Source organism: Pinus tabuliformis, chromosome X, assembly GCF_031772625.1.
Source record: "Pinus tabuliformis cultivar Carrire ecotype Pingquan chromosome X, CPIR1, whole genome shotgun sequence".
In the NCBI taxonomy this organism is placed as follows: Eukaryota; Viridiplantae; Streptophyta; class Pinopsida; order Pinales; family Pinaceae; genus Pinus; species Pinus tabuliformis.
In genome coordinates this window covers 106209367-106221854 of record NC_142308.1, presented here as the reverse complement: position 1 = coordinate 106221854, position 12488 = coordinate 106209367, and the positions used below count along the sequence as shown (strand labels likewise).

The window sequence follows — 12488 nt, the reverse complement described above, 5'->3', positions numbered from 1 at the left end:
TTTGCCTCCAATGCCATTCTGCAACATTCTTCCAGGTAGCAAAATTATGTACTAGCTAGATAACCAATATCAAAATATCAATATTAGAATTACCTTATCACGATGGCCCTTTCCTCAAAGTATTTGCTAACTTGTATCCTTTGAGATCAACATCTTCCTAATGGTTAATCTCCATATTGTACATGAATGCTTTTGTGTGCACTCACTTTTAATCAAGGTGCCCATGGAACAAATTGATTAGCAAGCTACAATATCTTCCTTTGAGTTGTTATTATTAACTCTCTTTCTTTCTTCCGGAGACCATACTTGATGTTGATCAATATGATCCTGTTTATGCCATGCTATTTTGCGGGAGAGTCTTGATCTTTAGTCATTTCAAAGCATGCCAAACTTCTTCTTCCAAGCATCGAGTAACCACATAGAAGACTCAGCAAGCACATTCTTATAACCAACTCTTTCTGCAAGATTCTTGTAGATATGAACTCTACCTTCTAGATAAGTGTGACTTAAAAATATGCATGCCTTTGCTTCCATACAATCATTTGGTCATCCTTTCTTATAATGAGCTTGCTTCCATCCTTATCGAAGATAATCTTTCGTTCCTTGAGAGTAGAAGGACTTCAATTCTTCTTGACCATCTGCATGCCTTCATCCTTCCAAGAACCTTCCTAAATGATGGTTTTTATTGGCGGATCTAGTGATCCTTCTTGCAATATGACTACCTCTAACATTATGTTGGAAAATGCTTGGATGAACTATAATGTGCAATGTGGTCCCAATCTTCTCATTCTTGTAAGCTAGATGACTCCTTCCAAAGTAACTTGATCGTGTAGACTCTAATTTCTCTATTATCATATATGGTTATTTTTGGACAATTGTCCTTGGAAAAACCCAATGCGGGAAAACTGGTGCAACAGAGGAGGATTTTATTAATCAGCGTTTCTTGAGTACAACTAGGGTGCCAAACTGGCTCACCCAACAGAGATAAATTCTCCGTCCCCTCCCCTAGGCTCAGTGTCAGTCCAGCTAGCCTCTGCGTAGCTCCCAGACCCTTTGCGTCAGCACTATGCCTCACTGTGTCAACACTTTGCCTCTTTGCGTTACCCACGCAGGCCCTCAAGTGACTACGTAGTCCTACTACCTCTGCGTCTTCTTGAGTGGCTCTGCGTTTGCCTCTCTGATCTCTGTGCTGATCCTTCGGTACTGTCTCTGCCTCTCTGTTACGTACTCGCTACCTCTTGCTTTAATCCAGTGTTCGAGTTTGAATTTCTCAGCAAGCCCCGCTCCAGAAATCGAACTGACTGGTCTTCCTCATTGTGTTTCCAACTGACCCTCAAGCCTTCTCTTATACTTTTCTTGTTGATGAATCAACGACCGAAATTAAGTCCCTAGTCAATGACTAAGATTAAAATAGATTTGATCTTCGTCTCTTAGAAGCTTCTCATCCTTATCTTTATTAATACCCATTAATATTTTTATTTTCCTATGTTTAGACTTAGGAACTCATTAAAAATATTAATTGTTTTAATAACTCTTCATCCGGATGGAATTTTCCAAAACGATTTCTAGGTCTTCGAGATCTCATGTGCTTTTGCCTCTCCACCAATTTTCATGGCTAGAGCACATCCGATGCTACCCCAAATCAACACTCCCTCTTACAGTTGTCAATTCCCAGTCCCCCACAGTGGAAGCACTTGACCTTGGAGAGGTCCTTCTTCTTCCTCTTCTCCTGATTTCCTATAGATGCGAGAGCTGCATCCTCTTCCTCTTCCTTCTTGATCCCGACCCCTTTGCTGCTACTTCACATCTTGGTCAGCCGTCTGATCTCTTCTTGGCGAAGAGTCGCCCGCAGTTCTTCCCAATCTAGAAGACTCGCCCTGCCCAATGTGCTTTGGACAAATGTCTCCCACTCCTTGGAGACTGTGTTAAGTGCGATCCTCACTATCAACTCCTGATTCGGCGTGGCCCATATGGAAGTCAGTTGGTCACGGATCTCCTTTAATCGACGGAGGAAGAGATCTATCTGCTCTCCCTTCTGCATCTGGTATGACCTTAGCTGATTCTCCAATAACATCTTCATCTACACGGAAGTATGCTGGTACAATGTCTTCAAGGTGTTCCACATCTCCTTTGCCGTTTCCTTCTCGGCGATATGTTGGACCACATGATCCTTGACCCCATCAAGGATGATGCACTTAGCCTTGGCCATTGCCTCCTCGTACCTTTCATTAGCTACCGAGTCAATTGGGATAGCCATTACTCTCAAGGCGAAGCCGTTGATGTGATATCTGTCTAGAATAGACAAGATATTGGCCTTCCAGACCACAAAGTTGGACGCTCTGTCTAGCCTATCCTGATCCCTCAGCCCATTCACGACGATCTCTTTTCTCTTCTCTATTGACTCCTCCGAGTCTCAATACTTCCTGCCTGGACCCAGAAATGTCCAACCAACTGCTGGGATCTAGAATTGCGTAAACTTACTAGCCAACCCTCACAGTGAAAATTGTGCAATTTTCTCCAGCAGGGCTGCTCAGCCCAGAATTTGCGCAAATGCGACCCACAATCAATTGCTCTGCCTAGAAATTGCGCAAATCTCCTGGGCAGCCAACCCAACTCCTAGCCAGAAATGCGCATTTCCTTCAAGTAGTGGAGCAGCTTCATGCATGAGCAGTTAGGTTGACTAGTTACACCCAGGACCAAGGAAACATGAAATAGGAAGATATGAAGCTGTTTCTATACAAGGACATCAAGCTGAAGTGGCAAGAGGTCAACGAAGCATTTGCAGGCACTTTTGAGGAAGACCTTGAAGATCGTCAGGTGTATGTGAACATTCACAAGTTTTACTTGTACTGGATTGCATGTAGATACCCCGCATTCCCATGCGCAGACATGGTACACTAGATGATCTCTCACATTGATCCTGAGACGATGACCTTGAGCAATGTCAGTGGGACGAAGCTTGCAACCTTCTTGACACGAGATTATGATGAGATGTATTAGATATTAGAGCCTGCGACTATCATGAAGACTCCCTTCAGCTTACCTAACAATAATGCTAATTCCAGAGACATTCCGAACAACTAGGTAAAGAAGCCAGCTCGATTCAGGTTGACACCCAACCAGATCTACAAGACACGGGTACTGCGGAAGGCGTATCAATACTTGGTCATATTTTTATGTCAAATGTATGGCCAAGAAAGCACGGAAACCTTCCCACAGAGTTGGGTGATCGCGCTAGAACAACTTGCCAGAGAAGGAAAACCATGTAATTGTTCTAGCATGTTGGCTCATCAGCTGAAGGAACAAGTAACGAAGGCTCGACAATCACTTGGAGTTATGCATGCAGAGATTTACATGTCCGCCTATGTCTTAGATGCAATTTGTGCCCGACAGGAGTTCCCGGGCTTGGAGTGGGCATGGTCATCGACAAAGACTGCTGTGAACACATATTTCAAGTTGTTGTCCGAATGCAGCTTCAGAGGAGTAATCACACGGCTGTTCGATCATTTTGTCACCCCAGTTTACAAGATGATATTCGAACAAGATCCACCCTGCATGTCAAAGGAAGCAATGGAGGCACTAATAGACATTGCTAATTGGTATGCCTCACTGTCCGACACGTTCATCCGAATGTTCAGCGCGAAGAAGCCTCCACATGTTCTACCGAAGTTTACCTTTGACATACTTGTCATGCAGGAAGTAGCATATCACATCTCGGAAGGATTAACAACTAAACTGCACCGGAAGAAGAGATTAATTAGAGAGGTCGCTTAGCCACCACTACAAACGTAAGGAACATATTTATGTGACTTGGTCTAGTTAGATATTTGAAGGCGATCTTGGTTTCAAGTGTTAATATGCCCTTAAGACTTAAGTATGGTCCTCTTAGGTGCATTTATGATCTAAGTCTCTAATGAATGGTTGCTTTCACTTGAGTTTGAGTTAGTTTTTCCAGGTCGTCCAAAGCAATAGAGGACTTGAGGGAACTCTACTCTGTTTGATGGCCAAACCATTCATAGAGCATGATCACTTGGTAGATGCAGTGTAACCCACTTTTGGTAGAGAGTTTTGCCTTTTGATGGATCAAGAAATTGATAAACATTCAAGAGCACCCATAGGAGCCAGGGGACTGAGCTTGTCTTTCCTAGCGTGGGGAATTCTTGATGGTGTACCAGTGGTCCCAACATGCTCTTATGTTGGCGTTGACAATACTTGATGGGCATGCCATGATCCAATGCCCAGATGAGGATGGTCATCCTAAGGAAGATTGAGGAGATATTGTTGCACCCGATGGAGCCTTAAAGCTAGAGAGAGAAGGAACCACATTGCCTATTTGACACCCATGGAGATGACGTGTGGCACCAACAGCTAGATTTTGGACTGTTGGAGCTGCTTTGATGCATGAGTTGGGGATTTTCCTCAAATGGAGGATGGACATGATGCTTAGAGGCATTTTCAGCATTGCTTTTGCTTTGATGGAGCATTTGGAGCCGTAAGAGGGCGTGATGTGGTCACGTTTTTAGGTTTACAACTCACACGTGTGGGCTTATTTTGGAAAACTAATGGGTTGGCTTGTGACCCAATTTTACTCTTTTTCCCACTGTTGATAATATCGGCGATATTCGAAAATATCGCAATATTTTCGGCAAAACGATATATCGCCAAGAAAATATTGTGATTTTTTCAAAATATCGGCAAATATTAGAAAATATCGGCAAAATATCACGATATTTTGAAAATATCGGCTATGTTTAAAAATTTGAAAAAAATCATTTTTATGCTTGCCGATATTTTGCTGATATTTTCGCCAATATTGCCGATAAGATGTTTTCTGGACCCTTGCCGATATTTTGCCGATACCGATATTTTCAACATTGCTTTTTCCACTAAAAAATCAAACTTGTGTAGGGTATTTAGTTTAATAATTTGAAGAGGTAGACCTCATATAAATAGAGGATCACCTCTCTCATTTGTTCATCATCACTTGTGTGGAATTCAACCTCTCTTGAGAACTTGGCCTAGCTATTGTATTTAGCTACTTTGTGGAGATGTGATCTTATGTGGTTTTTTCGCTATTGGAGTCTAGTGCTTGTTGTGGAGATGTGATCTTATCTGGTTTTTTGGCTATTGGAGTCTAGTGCTTGTTGTGGAGATGTCATTTTGGGATTGAAAGAAGGCATGTTCTTGGATATATTGTGGGTGTTTTTTGTTGAATATCACTTATGATTTTTGGCATGTAATGAATATTGCTAGAGTTATTGTGGTCCATGTCTAAATGCTTATATTTATATGAAATTCTTTGTAAATTTTGCATTCTTTAATCTTGTATCCTTGAACTCCTTAGAGAACCTCCTAGTCAGATTTTCTTCATTGAATTTTTCTCCTCAAAAAGTTGATCCAAGTGATGGGGATAAGAGTACCCTTAGAAAAGAAGATTATTCATGGTAACTCTTCTGCTTCTTTCTTTTTAGTTTGATGATTTTATTAATTCCTTACTTTGTCTACTCCTTTATAAATAATTTAATGATGTTATGGTTGATGTTGCTGGTGAAGGTTGTCCCTTGTGGACTCCTACTAGGGAGTTAGTCATCAGAGCTTCTTTTGATTAAATAGGAAACTATTCTTCCCCTTGGGTTCTAGACTTTTAATCCTATTCCTTAAGATAGAATAGACCAAATTTGAAGAGGATTTGTTTTTATCTTGACCCCCTAAGCCTTAGTTGGAATATGTCATTGCTTTTTCACAACAACCACCCAAAGCTACAAAAGCCAAAATTGCTCATTTTGTTGTGTTTTAGCAACAACCAAACAAAGCTACAAAATCCAAAATTCCTCATTCCATTTTGTACTTTAGAGGTTTATTTAATTATTTAAATGGAGGAAAATTCAGATAGACATAAACCCTATGTGTATGTTTCATGCATGTAAGGAATATCTTGAACTAGACAGAGCATTTACTAGAAGGTTGTAGCAGGTTGATGCTTCTTTTGGAGGAGTGAAAATCATCTCTAATAGGTATTAATTGCATATCTTTCCTTGTAGATTTTCTTGGTAAATTATAGAGTTAGTTTGATAAATTGCAGGGGAAATTTCTGTTTCATTTCAAGTTTTTGCCTAGTTAAATTGATATACTTATTTTAAACTTGATTTATGTGGTTTTGGATTATTATATTGTTACATATCATAAAACATTAGCAAAACATCCTAGAAGTTTTGCTTAAAGTTTAGATTGTTGTTTCTCAAAATTCCGGAATTCTGCAATAAAGCATAAGTAAAACATATTTGATGGTTAAATATGGGCTTGACCTTGTTCCTAATCAAGCATTTAATTGATTGGTACCTAGCACATCTAACATAGAAATTTTATGCTAGTTGATCTCTTCTCTTGTGGTTTTAGTTAGCTTGAATTGTTAGAGCCGTTATTTTTTTAGGTAGTTTGTTCTAAGTGTTATTTTTTTAAGATGTTAATCAGACTAATGCAAATGTGAAGTTATCCTTTCTTACATACTTTACAATCATATGTGACATTGATTCACTGCCTCCTAACTCCCAATTCTCTTAAGTGTATAATTGTCGTTCTATATTATTGTTATTGAAGTGTTAGGATAATCTTAACGAGTTTAATCACTTATTGTTGGAATCTTTGTATCTTCACTGCTATATATTTCTGGGATTCACACAAAGAAGTAAACCATAATATTTCATAGTTTAATTCACTAAAGGGGATTTACTTAAGTTCTATCATTGACAGATTAGGGATACCCCCTTGGCCCTTCGGAGTTGGCCTAAAGTGCATGGGATACTGTACAGTGTACTGAGGTGACTGGCATGATTCCCATCTTGTTACCCCAACCTAGCATCCGTGGTTGTACTTTCCACATAGATGGTAGTTTAGGTGGTAACATTTACATTTCTTCAAAATAAATTTTCAAAAAGTGGGGATACAGAACTAATGGACATTGGATAGTGATTCATGATGCATTTGTTTCAAAGTTCTCATGAATAAAATTTGTTTGCTATAATGTTAAATTTAACCATGATATCCATATTGCATGTTGTACATTCTCGTATGTAATATGTTAATGTGCATAGGATGTTTCTGTTCTCTTTTCAAGAAAGGGTGGAATCATTGCCTGCTATTATGATTTATTTGAGTATAAGATGGGATCATTATTCATTTTTTGATTGTGAACATGTGAGAGAGTCTTTGTTGGTCACAGGCTTTGGATAGTGTTAGCGACATACGAGATGAGAGTGACCGTACAGGGATGCGAATAGTACTGGAGGTATGTTTTCCATTGAAGTTGTTTTATGTTGCAAGGATATTGGAATGGCATGTGTGGATGAACCAGATGATGGTTATTGATGACAAACTGTTGGGTTGTAGACTAATATATTTCACACCTTTTGCGGAAAGCTAATTTTAATCTGTGGCAGTTGAAAAAAGGTTCAGAGGCAGCTATTGTTCTTAATTATCTCTACAAGCACACTTCCCTTCAATCTAATGTTAATTACAACATGGTGGGGTGAGTGCATTCGAAACATATATATATCTGCATTGCTATGTTTCTTATTCTGGCTCTAGTTTAAACTTTAAACATCATTTGACAAGAGTTATATGTTTGTTTTTCTGTACTATGTGCATCATTTGTGATATCTGAAATTTATGTTTGGCATTAAAATTTGATTTGGAATCATTCGGTTGCCTAGTTACGTGTAGGTTGAATTTTCTCAGTAATATTTTATAAAGTGACCTGTTTCTAATTTTCTTGGTTTAAGTTTATAATTTGCTCTAGAAGTGGTTTTTGCTTTCCTAACCTTAAAATATAAAGAGTAGCAGATTTGATAAACATGGGAGAACTATTTGTGTTGCCAAAATATCTTTTGTTTTTTCTTCCTGTCTTTTGTGTTTGTGCTTAAAAGTTGCCTCACACATTTTTTTTTTATGAATATATTTCCATGAGTTCAGAGCCATTTGTTTTGAGTGTCTTTAACTATTGTGTTGAGGCTTCTTTTGCATTCCCTTGTGTTAACTTGATGCTTATGTTGATGGTTTGCTTCAATTTCTTGTGGTTGTAGAATTCTTGATGGACGGCCTAAATTAATGGGTCTAAGGGACCTGCTTCAGGTACATTTGTAGGATTTAACTTCTGAATGTAGTGTTCTTGTAATATTTTTTCATAAAGGCTTTTGGGTGCAATCACAGTAAAATGTATAAAGAAAGGAATGGGAATGGTGGGTTAATCTAACGTGGAAATGGTTCATGCAAGTGACAGTTTCATGTTTTTGTTATACTATCATGAAATGTGTGAAGTTTACCAGCAATATTTTAGTAAGATTATGGGAGATTTAAATTATGTATCTCTCTTTAAAGGAAGGTCTCCTTGGGTGCATGTAAGCACTCTGCCATGTCTTTGCGAGTAGGAATTTGCCCCCTACTTGACAAATGTTGACTGACAATTAGCAAGTATTGGTGCTAGTTACTGTCTACATGTGTATAATGTTTCATGGTGTTCAATTGGATTATATTTTGGTTGATATGGTACTTATTTTCATTGGTACCAGACTTTAATGGTTTGCCTTTATGGTACATATTCAGGGACATTTAGCTTTCGAGTTTATAAGCTCGAGAATTGAAAGTTTGCTGCAATCTTTAAACAGATATGCCATGAATAGAGACTTCTTACCTTTGTTCCTTGATATTTTCCTGGCTATGGAACTATGCCAAGGTATCCTCTGGATTCTTAAGAGCCTTCCCACTTTATGTCAGACGTTGGCTATAGGACCATTGTAAGCTGGCTGACCAATGTCACTTCAGGGGCAGCTTTGATCCTCTGATGCCTTAAATGCCAGACCTTGCTGCCGACAAAATTAAATGAAGAAATAAGGCAAGTTTGCCACAGGCAGCATATTCGGATCTTTAGACTGGGGTGTTTCCATTAGCCACCTTTAACCCACATTGCAGAAACACAAAGCTATTTGAATGGAGGGTCAGAAGATGTTTAAAACATGGACAGACACCTCATGCTGATTATAAGCAAATAAATGCAGCAATGCAGGTTCATTCATGGACTGCTACGTCAGCTTCAACCATAGTCAAATTATGAGAGAATGTTCATTACATAAAAAAGAATGATACTAAATATCAAGAATTAAATATAAATGTGCTAAAAAATTCTTAAACATACATAAAATTTTGTAACGAACATTCCTCTTCAAAATATGGAGTGATAATATATATCATAATGTGCACATAATTGTTCAGAAGCTTATACCAAACCAGAAATCACATCAGAGAAGCTGTATTACAGTTTGTCTTTACTGACTGACAATATACAGGACACTGCCTAATGGCTAGAAGACTGAACTAAAAGGAAGGGGCTGTTAATAATTAAAGACAGGGTACAAAACAGAAGATAATATATTCTGCAATGTTTGAGTGAGTCCTCCAGATCGGTTTCTTGAACTTTAGAAAACAAAAATGTCCATTGGGCTCCTGGGAATTGGCAAAAAATTCCAACTCTTCCAGGGTAGTCAGAGCAGCCTTTTTAACTCAGGTGAGATGTTAATTTTCTGCCTGCATTTATGCATCCATATTCTGATATTAGAATGAAGGCTAAGGTGATTTAAACTGGCTCAACATCTCAGGCACATTGTGGCCTACTTCTTCCCTAAAAAAGGAGGGTCTTTGGTTTTCTTTTCTCCATCTGTCCCTTTTGTGATAACATTCTGGCAGCTGTCGCATCTATCAGAATGCCACTCGTCATTGCCTCTGTTGCCTTGATGGGACTAATTGGGCATCAAAAACATTTGTTTTGTTGAAAGTCTAGCTTGAAAGGTGATTCTGCATTCGTCAAGTGCCATGACATGCAGTGAATGACCAAAATTCTCTCATAGCAGAATTAATTAAATATTTCCTAAGTCTGGACCATAGGCATAAAATCGATAATTTAAATTTTGATTTTATTGGCCACGTTTTTTTTTTTTATAAAGTTAAGTCAGCGAAATATTATATCGTGACTGTTGATGTCAGGTGTGGAGGTGCAATGTCAGCCTTCCATCTCTTTAGAGATTAGGTTATAGAATTATAAAAGAGACCAATGGTCTATTGGAGAGTTTAGTTTGATTTGGCACAAGTGCTAGGCATTCAACAGAGACAAGAAGTAAAAGTTATAACAAAGTCTGATCAGCACAGAGGCAAATTTCAGTGGCAGCGCGTAGGCTTTAGGAGGCCGAATTATCAAGGCCATACATGTCAATATAGAGGAGTAGAAGCAGACCAATTTGACAGGGCTGAGTTGAATAAATTGATTGGGCTAAAAGGGTTCGAGTTGCTGGGCTGTACAGGCCAATTTCTAGTGGGCCATACTGTTCGAATTGGCTCGGCTGTGCAGGCCAAATTCCACTGCACTGTACAGCTAATTTGTTTGGTTGAAGGGCTAAAACTTTGTGTGTAAATTGCTGCTGTAAATTCCTAAGGAAATATTTGTTGTAATCAATTTTCTGAAGCTGAATAAGCAGTCCGAGTTTGCTGGTTTTCCCATATTGTAGTTTTCAGGGTAAAAAGTGTGTCAAATAGTTATATTTGCTTGGTTTATTGTTTGTTTATTTCTGTTGTGCATTCTGAGTTAGGAATTTAGAGTATTTCTTGTTATAAAATTTCAGACTTGAGGAATTAATTTTATTTTTTTTCTGAGCAATTTTATTGAACATTAAATATTATTTGGGTTCAAGAAAACTAACATGGTATTAGAGCAATAGTCTCTGAGTACAAAACCAAAGGCATTTCACACATGGTATCGACTCAAAGGAGTAGTGTTCGATAAGAAGACAAATTGTAAGAATCCTCAAGTTATTTTCAATGCAGGAATTGAGTTACTGTTGTTCTCAATAAAAACAAACTATGAAACTTTATCAACACCACAGTTGTTCCAGCAATTTCAGATCCAATAGCCTTAGACTTGGATGACGTAAAAGAAGCAAGGGCACAAAGGATAATTTTGGATGGATCAAAGATCACCTTATTTCACATTTGTCCATGAACAAGACAACGAAATAAATGTGGGATGTGCTCACCAAACTGTACTAGAGCGACTATTAGAGTCGAAGATGGTACTGAGGGACTGGCTACACAACACAAAGATGTTAGAGGGTGATGGCATAGCTTCCTATGTAAGCAGGATCACTCAGGTACTGGATGAGATGGTGACTGAAGGAGAAATTATACCTGAACCATAACTGGTCTGTATAGCCTTGAATGGCTTTACGAAAAAGTGGGATGTGTTTGTGAAGTGCATTGTGGGTCAAGACCACCTTCCCACCTGTCAAAGAACGTGGGACAATTTCATACGTGAAAAAATCACAAAAAGGGCTTAGCATATTGACTAGAAGAGAAGTTTGAGGGGGAAAAGAATCTTGCCCTAGCATGTAAGGGTACGATGAAGGAAAAAAGGGCCAAATAATAGGTCGACTTCTAAAGGAGAGAAGAAGAAGGACTGTAGTAAGATAAAGTGTTTTGCTTTTCATCAGCTTGGACAATGCACCATGCAATACTGTAACAAGAAAAAACGCAAGCAGAAAAAGAAGGTTGTTACTATAGTTAAAGTGGATGAATTTGTAGCCATTTTTGAAAATGAGCTTTCACTCTTTGCCTGTCTCTTGAGTTCAGTAGCCACCAACATGTGGTATGTTGACAATGCAACTTCTTGGCACATGGAGGGAGTGGAGTAGTATTTTACTAGTCTAAAGGAGAAATACATGGATTTGTACATAGAACTTGGGGACAATGCCAAGAATAATGCAACTTTAGTTTATACTATCAAGTTTTAGAGGGAGTCTGGTAAACACTTGCTGGTGGATGATAGGTTGTATGTTTCAGGGATGACCAAAAATATGATTTTTGTTGCTACCTTGGAAGACAAGGTTTACATTTTGACCTTTGAGGGTGGCATGATGTATACTCAACCTAGGGATTCTAGGACAACCAAAGTGATATGAGTAAGCATAGATAACTTGTTTAGACTTCAGTTTGAACCAATGCAACCACTGATGAGTGGGAGCTGAGAGTTGGGCGAGTTATGGCACAAGAGGATGGCTCATTTGCACCCTGGAGCACTTAATGTGCTTTTGGGGGATTGTGGTAGGACAACCAAAGTTTAGGTTCGAGCAACATGATGTGTGCAAGGGTTATGAATTTTTGTAACTATGGTTGGTCTTCATAATGTTCATTTTTGGTCCTTAATGTATTTGTAGATATGGTTTTTATGTCGGTTGAAAAGGAAAATAATTTAGATTTTTGAATTTGAATATTATGGCTCCTAAAAGGTGAGGTCGGTCTCCTCCTAGTCAAATCGGCCCATTTGAAGGGACACACCCATTCAACGTTCTAGAAAAAATATATAATCATCACATTTCCTCCCTCTCCAAGGCGAGAAAATTCGTATCTTCTGAGGCAGTGAGGTTTGAGGCAGAGGCAACGAGGCCTGATGT

General features: G+C 38.7%; 1 protein-coding gene across 1 annotated transcript in view; it reads left to right on the top strand.

Annotated features, from left to right (window-relative positions):
• Positions 1 to 12488, top strand: part of GYRA (DNA GYRASE A) — a 287743-nt gene that overhangs the window by 152672 nt on the left and 122583 nt on the right. Inside the window, exons 11-13 of the mRNA XM_089450417.1 lie at positions 7220 to 7285; positions 7437 to 7525; positions 8079 to 8127. Of these exons, the coding sequence (XP_089306543.1) occupies positions 7220 to 7285; positions 7437 to 7525; positions 8079 to 8127 (204 nt within the window). The remainder of the gene's footprint in view (positions 1 to 7219; positions 7286 to 7436; positions 7526 to 8078; positions 8128 to 12488) is intronic.